Consider the following 15,069-nt stretch of genomic DNA (forward strand, 5'->3'; position numbering starts at 1 on the left):
CTGACTCAGTAGCTATTTCTCTATTCACTGCCACACTGCCTCTCACAGTATCTACTGTAAGAGGCATAAGTTTAAAGGTAGGTGTGTAAGTAGGCTAGGAAAAGCCTTAGCTGGAGGTCACAGACGTTCTGAATGGAATGCAGGGGAAGAAGGAAGTGGCTTGTGCCTGTGAGAGACTCTGTGGGGGTTGGGACAAAAACTGTGGCTGACCCTGGGAGATCTCAGAGCTAGGGGGGTTGTATCCAGATTCCCTGGGATCCTGGAGAGTGGTGAAGGCTTACAGCAGAGGACATGAGATCTGCAGAGCAGCACCGAATAGGGAGTGGTTTGTGATCTGGTGGACAGCATTGCAAACTTTCTCTCCCTACCTGGATACCTTGGATCATCTGTTCTGGTGGAGTTGACTCCTGACATCCTGAAACCATCCCTGGATTAGCCATGAGATCCCAAGTAAAGCCATCCTCAGGTCCTTAGCTAAGCTGACCAAACCTGGCTGGAACCAGGTTGGGAGGAACTTTCCCCTTGTGACTCCAGCACTGCTTTCTTTGGGCCTTGTCTTGCTTAGATCTTAGAAGAGTGTAGTTAAGTCCCTTTCCCTTGACCCTGTGGTTTGCCCATAGTCAGTTAGTGTAGAAAAACCCTATTCCCATCCTTTACCTTAGCTTGTCCCTGATTAAAATGTGTTATTAAACTCTTGCCTTTACATATCAGCTTCCATAGGCTCTGTCTTGTTGATGCTGGGTGGCAGTTGGAGGCCAACAGCCATTTCTGTTACAGACATCCAAACAGCCATTATAACCCAGTCTCCCTACTTGTTGGGCCCCTTCCTTAACACTACTCAATAATACTGAATTTAATTTTATACTAAAAAGAAAAATTTATAGTCTTAATACCAAAACTGCAAAGACAAAAAAAAGCTGAAGAATTCTGATCAATGCAATGACTAACACAATTCTAGAGAACTCATGATGAAACATGCCTCCCATTTCCTGGAAGGGAAGTGATGGATTCAGAGTATGAACTGCCTTTTTTTTTTTTTTTAAATATGGGCAATATCAAAATTTGTTTTACTAGATGATACTATATTTATGACAAAGGATTTTTTCCCCTTTTTTCCAATTAATGGTAGGAAAAAAGATTGGGGAAGGAGATAAGACAGATTTACATTCATTTGAAATATTTTAATTTTTTAAAATTTAAAGTTTATTCCCTCACAAGATTCTGCATTCCATGTAATTGCTCTGTTCATTAATCACAATATCACATCCATCAAACTGACATTAGTAGCAACTCTAAAATTCTCCAATCCTTCTCACCTGTCCTGCTGCCTGCAGATGCTGAGCCATACTGGATGTAAGGATGACCTGGCACAACTGGAGGGCAGGGAGAAGAATCTGGCGATATCGGTCCACTGGGGCAGGAATGAATACAGGAGGGTCCCTCATGCCAAACAGTCTGTATATTTTAATAAAATGAAGAAAGCAATATGTCAAGAAGGTTGCACTTTTTTAAAAAAAGATCATAACCAGGACAGTAGAATTTGTAAAATCAACAAATGATAAAAGAGGGTTCAATCATTAAGCTATTAAGCATTCTGAACTGCTATTATTGCTATTCACGGGGTGAAAGAAAAAGATGTGATCTATATTGCTAATGTCTGTTTCAACAACACATATACCAAAGTTGGAAGGAACCTGGCTCAAAGGAAAAAAGCTTTTACCTATACTGTATATGTTCAGCACATACAATTATGGTTTAGTTAACAAGGTCAATTATTATGAATTTTTAAGATATCTTAGCAAAAACAAATATTTCTCATAAATCAGCTCTCAAAATCCCATTATAATTATAACCCTGGTTTATGCAGATACTAACTCAAAAACATAGAAAGCTAATTTCTCTCCAAATGTTTCTCTCTCACTCTTGACTTAAAAGATTGTATTCTTTATTTTAATTTTTTTAAAATAACTCTAACCTTCTTACTACAAATTCTTTTTTTTTTTTTTAACTCTTACCTTCTCTCTTAGAATATATATGTATTAGTTCCAAGGCAGAAATACAGTAAGGGGCTAGACAAATGGGGTTAAGTAACTTGCCCAAGGTCCCAAAGCTAGGAAGGGTCTGAGGCCACATTTAAGCCCAGGTCCTCCCAACTACAGGCCTAGTATTCTAGCCACTGTGCTGAGCTGCTTCTGTCTGTATTCTTTATTAATGAGTTCTACTGAGACTTCCTCTAGACACTACTAAAACTATTAAGGTGATACAAGCAGTGTAGTTATGAAAGATTCTTTTTTAACCTTCAACATTGGTCCTCAAATTATCATGAAAGCCTCAAATTACTAAGATATCCTAATACTCAGCAAAGCAAGTTTCCAAGATTATCACTATGAGAATGGAGACAAGGGTTGGAATTCTTGCAGAGGGCACGGAATCTTAAAGAAGAGGAGACCAAATGACAGTTGGAAGAGCTGAGACTCCTGGGAAGTTTGGACCTAAGAAAGGGTCTTTGGAGTTAAGAGCTCATGGAGGGGAGACGTAGGGAATATGCTCTGTGCCACCTGAAGACATCTTTGAGGTTCCTGATCTATGAAGAAGACCTGTTACCTTAGATTCAATAACATCCTGATATCTCCTAAACACAAGAAATGCCTTTCTGCATTTAGGGATCCTGGACTCCTTGGGGAGCAGATCCCTGAAGCCCTCATTCCTTGGACCTTGCCATATAGTGTCCCTCATCAACAAAACAAACGAAATAGATATATAGGCAATAGGATTAGCGGGGAAGGGCAGGTGAAGCTCTAGATTGAGACAGACCCACTCTCTCCAGGGTGAAGGACCTGGGATAAAGATCAATCTTAGGGTTACCAGCATCCACTATCCTCCACCATTACCCTGCACCCATTCCTTTAACCCTATTATCTACAACAAATACAAGAAAAGGTCAGACTATGTTCAGGTTCATTTGGGAGACTGATAGAGGAAAGAGCATTGCAGCAAAGTCAGTGTTTTCCATCTTTAAGCCTGACCACCTGTGATGAAGTGGGGGACGCTTCTGTGAATCTTGGTTCACAGCAGCATTGAGCCGGGTCAAAACATACTCCCCCTTGTGGGGTGGCCTTTCCCCAGCCCCCCAGGGGTGGAACGCCCTCCTAGGGCTCCCCATTTTCCAAGGGGACCCCCATTAAAGTCTCATAGTGTTAGGGGTTAACAGTGGGTGAGGAGATTGCTACACAGAACCACCTTGTTCCCAGCTATATCCCCCTCCTCATTAGAACCCCCTTATTACACCACAGCCAAAGAAAGAACTGTTAGAGTTTGAGTGAAAATCAAAGAATGCCTTCTTCCATTTTATTTCCTTCATGAGTTTTTTTACTGTATGTGTGATATGTCTCTTATCACAACATGAGCAATATGGAAATTTGTATTGCATGAAAGCCCTGATATAATCTATATTATACCATGTACCACCTCAAAAATTATTTCTACATGTAATTGAAAAAAACAAATTTTTAAAAATAGATAACATGATAGAGCACTAAGCTTGGAAATGGGAAGACTCATCTTCATGAGTTTGAATCTAGTATTGGACATTTACTAGTTTTGTGACCCTGGTCAAGTCACTTAACCCTGTTTGCCTAAAAAAAAAAAAATAAAATTTTTAAAAAGGTATCCTGATACTTTCATCTAAATCTATTACATAGCTGATGAGTCATTTTGTGTTTTGTTTATATATATTTAAAGTCGAAAATACCACACAATTTTGGATTTAGAAAGGAGCAAATAATCTCAAAACTGTAAACTTCTTCAGTTTAGCAACTAGGAACTCACTTTCTTAGCCAAACTAAACTTTTAAACCAGGAGGGAAATGTTCAATCACATGCAGCTTAACCACCTAAATTTGCAGATGAGTTTTAGGGAAATACTTTTTATATCTATGTTCAAATTGTAATGAACAACCAGCTAAAATAAATTTGAATGCAAAGAATTTGAATGGAGAACTACAAATTAAGAATTGGCAGAGTACATTTTTACAAGACAAAATGTTGAATTCAGAAAAATGCTGAATTGTTAAACCTCAATTTTAAGTCCTTCACCAACTAACTGTTAACTATTTAATCATCTCAAAACTCAAAACATTTGCTGGAATACACATAATATCCTCTCACATAAAAACCAAATTTTCTTGCAGCTAAATGTTTCTGAAAATGTAAACTCTTGAATAGGAGACAAAAAAAAAAACGTGAATTTTTATTACTTTACTGATAGTGAAAAAAGCAAGTAAATAGATATTTTTGGCAGTTTTAATTTTCTTTTTAGAAAAGGAAATTATACTTTACCAAAATTATGTGATTACTTTGTAAACATTCTCCTCCTAACAAACTCATATTCCCCCATATTTATTCATCAAATTCTATATACTGCCATCTGCTAATCATCCACTTGAGAATGAGTTTTTGTTATCTACTTCTGAACCTGGATATGAATATATCTGTGTGCATGTGAGCCATTTTATACTGTTATTGAATACACTCATGGCAGATTCTGTTCAATTATGGGACACCAATGGACAGCCTAGTTTTGTTTCCTTCTCCAGTCCCTATTCTGGTACAAGAGAGGTAAAGCCCTGCTCCCCTACCAGCCAGCACTGGCTTCTCTGCAGCAATGTGGAGGCAAAGAAGATAGCAAACAATTCAGAAATACAGTGAGACAATTAAATGTCAGTCAAGAATACTTCTGAACCTTTAAGAAATATGTTAACTGGAAGACCAAATCAGTAAGTTAATGAAATATGGAAAAGTATCATTTATCATACAGATTTAAATAACTTGCCAATAAAACCCAATCTACATAGAGATTTTATTTTATACAAGGACTCTAAGTAGGAAAAGAAACTAAAAGAGACACAGAGTATATTAACAGACTATGATAACATACTTCACTAAGCAGTGGGACTTGAATATCATCAGCTAAGAAGATTTAAGTTATTAGAATAGCAAAAACACTGTTCACTAATAAGATAGCCCTCTGGCACAGTCCTTTCTGCTACCTCCTGCACTCAGGGGGGCAATTCTATAATGCAGCACCATTATAAGTATATTTGATGAATAAATCTTCCTAATTTCACACATTTTTTTAATCTCCTATGTCCATTATATTTTTAAAAGAACATCTTTCAACTATTTATACAGATCCAAATTGTTAGGAAAACTATTCAATTATTCCTGCTTTTGTTTCTACCATTCTATCTCATTCTAGAAAAAGCAAATAAGTCTAAAATTCATTTTATTTCTAGTGTTTAAAACTTCTGAGCTACTTAGGCCCTTCCATTTTTTTGTTTGTTTTTTAGATGGTTATGCTCCAATTGCCTAGTAATTGTGCTACTTTCCACAATCTTCTGAAAATTTCAAATACCATACAGGTGTTGATCCTTATTTTCGGATTTATCCAGTTCAATTAGTGGTTTAAGTGGAAATGCAAAGGTATAATATGAATCTATTTTTTTAAAAACATCATTTGTTTACTGTAGGTTAAAGCTTGAAGTAACCTGAGACATTAAGGCAAATGTTAGGTATGTCTAACACTATGCCTTAAAGGATTCACTGTATAGTATCAGAATTCTAATTATTAGTAATATAGTAATAATATGAATCAACAGAAAAAAGAAGTATGAAGAAAAAATAATGCTTAAACTTTTAAAACTCCAAGAGTTAGAAATATTTACTTACATAATATCTTTTCTCCTTGATATTTTCAATATATAAAAGAGCATCTGAATCCGTCCATATAATTACACACACACACACACACACACACACACACACACGCATGCACGTTATTTAGCAACCTTCATTAAATATTAACTAAGAGTAATTAACTGTTAGGGCTTAGGAAGGAATATTGCCTCAGAAAAAAAAGAAATCTAAAAATCTTCTAACATTTCCACTTCAATTAAGTCAAAGAATCTCAGCTTTTGGAAGAACCAGTGGTGGTCATCTAGTGTAACTTCTTTTTTTTTTTTTTTTTTTTTTTAAACCCTTGTACTTCAGTGTATTGTCTCAAAGGTGGAAGATTGGTAAGGGTGGGCAATGGGGGTCAAGTGACTTGCCCAGGGTCACACAGCTGGGAAGTGGCTGAGGCCGGGTTTGAACCTAGGACCTCCTGTCTCTAGGCCTGACTCTCATTCCACTGAGCTACCCAGCTGCCCCCTCTAGTGTAACTTCTAACCTGAAGTGTGAATCTAGACAAACATCTTAGACAAGTAGTCATCCATCTGCCATTTCAAGATCTTCAGTGACAAGGAACCCATTACAACATAGGCAGCCAATTCTAATTTGGGACAAATCTAATTCTTAGGAAATTCTCTTTCACATTATGCTAAAATCTATCTTGTATTCTTTTATCTACCGATTCTAGTTCTGCCCTTTAGGGCCAACCAGAACCAGCATAATTGCTCTCCCTTCTTACAAATCTTCAAATACATAAACAAAGCTATCAATCTCCACTAAGTTATCTTTTCCTCAGTTGTTTGCTGCTTAGAAACAAAGACTGTTTTTAAGAAATTATCATGAAGGGGAAGCTAGTGAATAGAGCACCAGGCCTGGAGTCAGGAAATCCTGGGTTCAAATCTGACCTAAGATGCTTCCTAATTTTGTAATCCTAAACATGTCACTTAACCTCTAGTCCTTGTTGCTCTTCTGTCTTAAAACTGATACTAAGATGGAAAACAAGGGTTTTTAAAAAACTATCATGAAGAACAAAGTACATACTTATAAGGAAGGAAGAAAGAATAGTACCAAAGTGTTTAAATATGATTACTATACTAAATGTAGAGAAGCATGGAAAGTTTCACATGAAGCAAGTAAAGTAAGAGAACCAAACAAACAACATACCCAATGACTACACCAACATTAATGGAAAGAACCACCATAAAACAAACATGAGTGTTACAAAATTACACAGAATCATAGCCCCAAAGAAGAAATATGAGATCTCTCCAGCGCATTCTTTTGGAGGTTCACAAGTACAGAACATTATACGTATATCAGACATTTCTTAATGTAGTGAGCAATTTAATTTCGCTGATCTTTTCTAATTCTTTTGTTTCTTTAAAATATTACTTGTTATGGAAGATGACTCTGTGAGGGGGAAAAATAATGGAGGAAATTTTGGTGACCTGAAAAAAAATCAATAAAAAATTATCTTTAAAGAATTATGATGAAGTATAATAATAATGGAGAAGGTGTTATAGAATGAGATCTGGAATTGCTTCTTCTTCTTTTTTTTTTTTTTTTTTTTTTTAGTTTCAAGTGTGAAGTAAAAAAGGAATGTTCTAGTGTTACAGCCTAGAACAGAACAAAGGCTATTTTTTAAGGAGAGTGGCAGACCACCCAACCACAGTATTTATAAAAGGTGTTAGAAGAGCAAATGAGCAGGGACAAAAGCAGTGAGTAGTATTAACTAGTTCTTCCTCTTTTCAGTTCAGGTTGTGGTAAGACTTATTCCTTGTGGGGAATGCAGTAATGATTTCAAACTAAAAGTTTAAGTGTTATGTTGAGGATTAGGTAAATATTTTCCCTTATTTTCTTCTTTAAATAGAAACATTAATATATTTACTCAAATCATCAGAAAATAACCACATAAGTGCAGTAAATTACACTAAATGTTATACTCCCATTTACTATTCATTATCATGACCTAAGGACATATATCTTATAACCAAGTATAATGTGGTAATACAACAAATCCAAAATTATAATTCATTTCTCCACTACATGTTGTTATAGGGGACTTTGCAGGTGTAATAGGGAATTAGGAGAGTGTAATATGGGATCAGGTAGGATGTAATATGAGGCTGAAGCTAGGGTAATAACTAGTAGGATCAGGGAATAAGACAAGGTATGGGACCCAAGGCTGGATGTAATCAAGGGAATAGACTAGGTAGTAGGGAAGTTAAGGCAATATAGTGGATGAGGAAGGTTCAACGATGAAGGATGGTAGTTGAGGTGGTAGGAGAAATAAGGGAATGTCTGAGTTCAGGGAGTATAACGCTGAGGTAACAAGGGTTTCAAGGGAGAGGATGAATTAATTTAAGCAGACAAACAGCAGCAGGGAAATACAGACTGGGACTTGGGTTAAAGACAAAATACTGAAGGGAAATAAACTGATCCCTTCAAGTAAAGGACACTACACAGCCAAGTTAGAATCAGTCAAGACAGATTGAAATTGACTACAGGCTTTAGTCAGTTTCACAAGAAGGGACTTGTATTGAAGTTACACTTCCTTCAAAATGGATACCCTCAGCTTCCCTCAAACCCAGAGTTATGTTGTTTCTCTTCCTCTTCCTCCCTCTCTTACTAATTAACTAATGAAGTAGCCAAAAGATCTTGTTTAAACACAAAGGGGTTTAGTGTCTTCTAGGATAGATTGACAGGGTAAAGGATCAAGGAAGCCCTATCAGCCGCTTAGAGAAACCTCAGGTGGGGAAAGGGAAGCAGGAATGTGAGACTGAGAAAGGACCTGCCTTTACTCAGCTCTCAAGATGATTTTGAAATCAAAAGGAGTTAGGAAGTTAGATGCAAAGACTCAATAAATAATTTGTTGCCAGGCTAACACTAACTGTCACAGATTTGAACTAACTCTCCGATTCACTCTCCTATTCACTCTTCTCAGACATTCAGGTAGGGGAACTGAAGGTAGGAAATAAGGTAGGGTAGGAAATTCAAAGGATTTAGTTAAATTAACAAATCTCAAAAAACTGCAAATCTAAGCTAGGTTTCAAAAATCTCAAGAAGGAGCTCAGCTGGACCCTGGTTCCCTCCACAAGTTCCCAAGTCCAACTGAAACTTTTTCCCAAGATTCTAAAACCTTAAATGACAGTAGAAATTCTGCAAAAACAGTTATGCCCCCACTCTACACCACAATTTTCATTGCAAGGATTTGAGGAAAGATTACAGACAAATGCAAGAGTAAATGCTTTTAAAGAAATGTAATTTGTTACTAGTCACATCTAAACTGTTAATAATATCTAGAAAAAGGGATTTTATATACCCAAATTCTGATCTCTGGGAATTTCTATTGATGCAGCTGTCAATTAACAAAATTTACCTAAAATATGAGCTTATCATTCAGAGAAATGGGTGTAAAATACTTTGTAAAATATAACAGTTCAAGTAGACTTTTTATTAGCAAAAAGCCAGGAACATTTAATTTTCACTGGTACATTGACTCTGACACTAAAAGTAGGGATAGAGAAATGACATCATAAACCCAAAATGAGAGTGTACTCACACTGACTCCCACTTTACTGATACTTACCCCTGATGGTCTATTTCTGGACGCATGTCATAGACTTGGCACTGTGCCAGTCTCACAATCACCCCAGATTTCAGCAGCTCTAATGCTCCTTGTTGTATTTTGGCCACTCTTGTCAAGAATGCCTAACAAAGTAGGAAATTTTATTAAGTAGGTGCCAGTAACTGGGGAAAGAAATCACAAAAGTGATGATCATGTCTCAAGGAGCTTACCTTCAATCACAAGAACTATTAAGTCACATCAAGGTTCTCCTCTCAAATAAAAATCAGATTCTTGCTTATATTAAAACCTTGAATAATGGAAAATTCTATGCTGGCTAAGAAAAAGCAAGTAGGACTGCTTCTTTTCTACAAAAACAAACTCTAGTTAACCAATGCTGACACACTACATTGTGATTTTTTGTGTGACTAGAAAATAGCTAACTGATCATTTGATTTGGGATTTGACCAGAACCAAGAGCAGGGCAGTTGGGTGGCACAGAATCACACATGACTAAAAAATTAAACAATAATAATATGAACAAAGTAGTGAATCAAAGTTCTGTAAGAAAAGTTTCCACAATAGTCAAGAGGTGACATTACCCAACATTCTAATGAGAATATACCAACTCTGCTCTTTAATGCCAAGAAAATGAATTTCTACTACATAATTATACTGAATATATTCTTTAAAAGAGCACTGAATCTGGAACTAGAAGCCCTGTGTTTGAATTTTAGCTCTGTTTCTTACTACATGTGACCCTGAACAATTCAAATTATTTTGGCCTCACTACAAAATAGATTAAATGTCGTCTTAATTCCTTACCAACTCTAGATTCTATAACCTCAAACTTTAAAATTCTCTGCAGATGCAAAGGGTTTTAAAAGACTGCCTGTCCTTTGTTCCGGCCGTGCCACTACGGGTTGGTACCCCAAAGAGATAATAAGAAAAATACTAGTACAAAAATATTCATAGCCGCACTCTTTGTGGTGGCAAAAAATTGAAAAATGAGGGGATGCCCTTCAATTGGGGAAAAGCTGAACAAATTGTGGTATATTATGGTGATGGACTACTACTGTGCTCATAGGAATAAAGAACTGGAGGAATTCCATGTGAACTGGAATGACCTCCAGGAACTGATGTAGAGTGAAAGGAACAGAACCAGGAGAACATTGTACACAGAGACTGATACACTGTGGCACAATCTAATGTAATGGATTTCTGTACTATCAGCAACACAATGACCCAGGACAATCCAGAGGAACTTAGAAAGAACACTATCCACATCGAAAGAAAGAACTGTGGGAGCAGAAATGAAGAAGAAAAGCATGTGATTGATTATGTAGTTCAATGAGGTTATGATTAGAGTTTTGATGTTAACGGATCACTCTATTGCAAATATGAATAACACAGAAATAGGTTTTGAACAATGGTACATGTATAACCCAGTGGAATTGCTTTTCAGATCAGTGAGGAAGGAGGGAAGAAAGGGGATCATGAATCATGTAACCATGGAAAAATATTCGAAATAAATAATTACTTTTTTTCCCCTTTTAATTCTCTGCTGATAGCAATCTAGTGCTTAACAAACCCAAATATCCCAGTTTATGGGATAAAAACTCACTAGTTGACAAAAACTGCTGGAAAAATTAGAAAACAGTATGGGAAAAATCAGGTTTAGATCAGTATCTTACACCACATACCAAGAAAAGGTCAAAATGGGTATATGACTTAGATATAAAGGGTAATATTATAAGCAAATTAGAGAAGCATAGAATAGTTTACCTGGCAGATCTATGAAAGGGGAAGAATGTATGACCAAACAAGAAAGAAAACATTTTAAGATATAAAATGAATAATTTTGATCATATTAAATTAAAAAGGTTTTAAATAAATAAAATCAATGCAATCAAGATTAGAAGGGAAACAACAAACTGGAAAAAAACTTTTTATACTAAATTTCTCTGATAAAGGTCTCACTTCTCAAATATATAGAGAACCAAGTCAAATTTATAAGAATACAAGCTATTCCTTAATTGATAAATGGCAAAAAAAAAATAGTTTTCAGATGAAGAAATCAAAGCTATCAATAATCAAATAAAAAATTTTATAAATCACTCTTGATTAGAGAAATGCAAAGTGAAAAAATTCTGAGGTACCATCTCAAACCTATCATATTGGCCAATAAGACAGTAAAGGAAAATGATAAATATTGGAGGAAATGTGGCAAAATTGGGACACTAATGCATTGCTGGTGAAGTTGTAAATTGATTCAACCATTTTGGACGGCAATTTGGAATTATGTCCAAAGGGCTATAAAAGAATGCAGTTTTTGGTCCAGTAATAACACTACTAAGTCTGTATTTCAAAGAGATTTTTTTAAAAAAGGGAGGTGGGGGACAAAGGACCTGCTTATATAAAAATATTTATAGCTGCCCTATTTATGGTAACTAAAAAGATGTCCCTCAATTGGGGATTGGCTAAACAAAATGTGGGATAAGATGATGATGGAATACTATTGTGTTGTAAGAAATGAACAGGATGATTTCAGAAAGAACTAGACGAATTGATGCAGAGTGAAATAAGCAGAACCAAGAGAACATTGTACACAGCAACAGCAATATTGATTCTGGACATTTCTAAGGATTTATAACAAAGAATGCTATTCACCTCCAGGGAAAGAAGTCAGAATGCAGATCAAAGTATATGATTTATCACTTGTTTATTTGGGCACATGTTTTGGGGTTTGGGTTTTATTAAGATTATTCACTTACAAAAATGAATATGGAAATATGTTTTACATGATAATACATGTACAACCCAGACTGAATTGCCTGCCAGCTCCAGGAGGAGGGAAGAAGAAGGGAAGGAGATAATTTGAATCATATAACTTCAAGAAACTTATGTGGAAATTTGTTATTATATGTTTGTAATAAATTAATTTTTTTTAATTCTCTGCTATCTACAACTCATATGATAGGAAATAGCATGAATGATCTTTAGTAGATTTGTAAGCTCAACACAAAGAACTATAATTCACTCTTACTGGCTGAATGAAGATTATCAATGCACTGGCTTACCATTTTAGATTCATAAGTATAGAGAGCTTTCAAAAGGGGAGGCTGGGGAGTAAGCAAGGTCTGCAGAGTGAGGTCATCTTCCACTAGACTGTCCACAAGCACTTTCAAGTAACCACTGTTGGAGAGATACAAGAGCCACTGCTGTTGTTTATCTACAGAAACAATTCGGTCAAGCAATGCCAAGGCCAACATCTGAGGAAAGAATAAATCAAAAACCATAAAGATGATTCACAAAGTTGTTGATGTAACTTAAAAGAATGCTATTTTGAAATCATTAGTTTCTTTATATTAGTAGGAAATTATTGCTGAAAATCAAATTTATTCTTTTTTTTATTTCAAGGAAAATAAAACCTGATGAGTATTTAAATTAATTTAAATGATCATTGCTATTCATAATGATACAACTTGGACAAAAATGCCTTTTGCATCAAAGATAACATAAATATTGCTCAGTAATTTTAGTGCTAAATATATTTAAGTTAACTGAAAATTAGCTGGGGGGTTTGGGAGGTTAACTCTATTAACCAGAACACAACTTTTCTAATCATGCTACATAATTATATGCTTTATAATAATCCAGAAAATAAATCTCAATCATATTGCAATAATTTTTAAATTGATGTATATTTGTATCTAAGTAACTGAATTTCTTATTAAGATAAAAAATAAGGAGTTAATTTACTCTTCCAATCTCATGGCCATCACAGGCATCTCGACACACTACTTCCATAAGGGCTGCTCCATAACTCTCAATGATAGCTATGTTTTCTCGCTGCAATTTACTAAAAGCATCTTCAGGTGCTGTCAGCCGTTCCCACATTGTCTTCTTGGCTAAAACAGCAAAGAAATAAAAAATTAAATATATGTCAAAGACCCAAAGCTTTTTAATGAATATATTTTCTACACAGCAATGTAAAATAAATTTGCATTACTTTATAGGCCTAACCGATGACTCTAGAGCAACTAACTTTAGAGAACAACATATCCCATAAGCATCCTGAGATAACAAAATCAGCAAAAGGATATTAATTATTTTTAGAAGAATCTAATATTAACTAGCAATCCAAGATCATGTTGCTAATTACCTTCTCTCTCATGCAAACATATATACCCAACTCTCTCTTGTCCAGTCCTGTGGAATCTCTTTTCCTTGAGACCCTTCTGACATTCCTAGAATGAGTTATATATACAATTTTGGGAAGACAATCATTGCAATCAATTTTTTTTAATTTTCTGGTTAGAACTTTACATTTAAAAGAATTATAAAGAGAATTTGAAGGCGCATTAGAGTTCAAAATAGTATCATAATCTAGGGATTACAATTTCCAATTAGGCAATATTTGATTGAAGTATTCACAAAAGTAATACATTTTTTATCTTTTTCTGTATAGCCAATGCGTAACTTACAAAAACCTTGTATTCTGAAATTAGGCATCAGTAAACTTGGAATCCAGAATACCAAGCTTCCAATAGAAAAAAATGGTCTTTGTTTCCCAATTTGGAAAATGTGAAGGATGACTTGTGTATGTAACATTTCTTAAACTGATATAAATTACTGTCCTTTCTTCAGCTAATGTTCAATAAAGGAGGCGCCACTCTAAGTAAAGAGAGAGATGAGCTGCTGAATGCAATTATGTAGTGATGATATATAACAGAAAATGCAATAGATGTAATATCTTTGATTACTGTGTAATTCTAGGGAAATTCATTTCTCTAGGTCTCAGTTTCTGTATCTGTAAAATGATGACTCCATATACAAAGTATATATATATATATATATACACACACACACACACACACACACACACACATATACACACACATATCTACAAAAGATACCAATCACTAGTAATACTAGTAATATACTTCAAATGCATTATAGACTCACTGGGTTGTATGGGCTAACATGGAAAACTAATTGCTACTTACAACACCATGTCTATAGGAAAATGAATTCCAATATCTAAGCAATCAACCTAGAAACAAACTTTTGGAACACAATTTTACAGCAAATTATGAACTACCTATATACGATTGACAATTACAATTTGTTAGAAACTCAAATTCACAGATTTTTCCAAAGTTCTTAGTGTGATTACCTAGAAAACAAGTATATCTGGCCAACAGCCTCAAAGATCACATTAAGCATGAAAGATGATCATCCTAAAATTTGGGACTGATTTTTCAGAATAGAAATCTATTCATAGCAATCAAGGGAACAAAGAAGTAACAAAGTTTATTGTGGAAACACAGATTTAGAGTTAGGAGTTATCTTTATCCTCCAATCCAAACCTCTTGTTTTACAACAAATGAAGATATTGAGGCCCAAAAAGGAGAAGAAAGCAATTTAGCCAAAATTACAAAAGTAGTAGGTGAGAGAACTATCATTTAAAACCAGATTCTCAGCTTCCAAATTCAGTTCTTTCAATTTCATCACTACTTTCTGTTTGAAAGCTTTTTGTTCAATATAAATCATACCCTTTCCATTCTTTAAAACATCAAGCTTTTTAAGAAAGTAAATTGGCATGGGAAGTTTTTGTTTGTTTTGAAACCTTTACCTTTTGTCTTGGAATCAATACTGTGTGTTGGTTCCAAGGCAGAAGAGTGGTAAGGGCTAGGCAATGGGGATTATGTGACTTGCCCAGGGTCACACAGCTGGGAAGTGTCTGGGGCCAGATTTTAACCTAGGACCTTCTGT

The 15,069-nt window shown here is 35.3% G+C and overlaps 1 protein-coding gene across 1 annotated transcript in view; it reads right to left on the reverse strand.

The window, feature by feature from the left end:
• NUP205 (nucleoporin 205) overlaps window positions 1–15,069 on the reverse strand; it is a 100,763-nt gene that overhangs the window by 27,892 nt on the left and 57,802 nt on the right. Inside the window, exons 31-34 of the mRNA XM_044677625.1 lie at window positions 13,054–13,202; window positions 12,372–12,563; window positions 9,316–9,437; window positions 1,317–1,455 (exon numbers count right to left, since the gene is read on the reverse strand). Of these exons, the coding sequence (XP_044533560.1) occupies window positions 1,317–1,455; window positions 9,316–9,437; window positions 12,372–12,563; window positions 13,054–13,202 (602 nt within the window). The remainder of the gene's footprint in view (window positions 1–1,316; window positions 1,456–9,315; window positions 9,438–12,371; window positions 12,564–13,053; window positions 13,203–15,069) is intronic.

Source organism: Gracilinanus agilis, chromosome 5 (assembly GCF_016433145.1).
Source record: "Gracilinanus agilis isolate LMUSP501 chromosome 5, AgileGrace, whole genome shotgun sequence".
In the NCBI taxonomy this organism is placed as follows: domain Eukaryota; kingdom Metazoa; phylum Chordata; class Mammalia; order Didelphimorphia; family Didelphidae; genus Gracilinanus; species Gracilinanus agilis.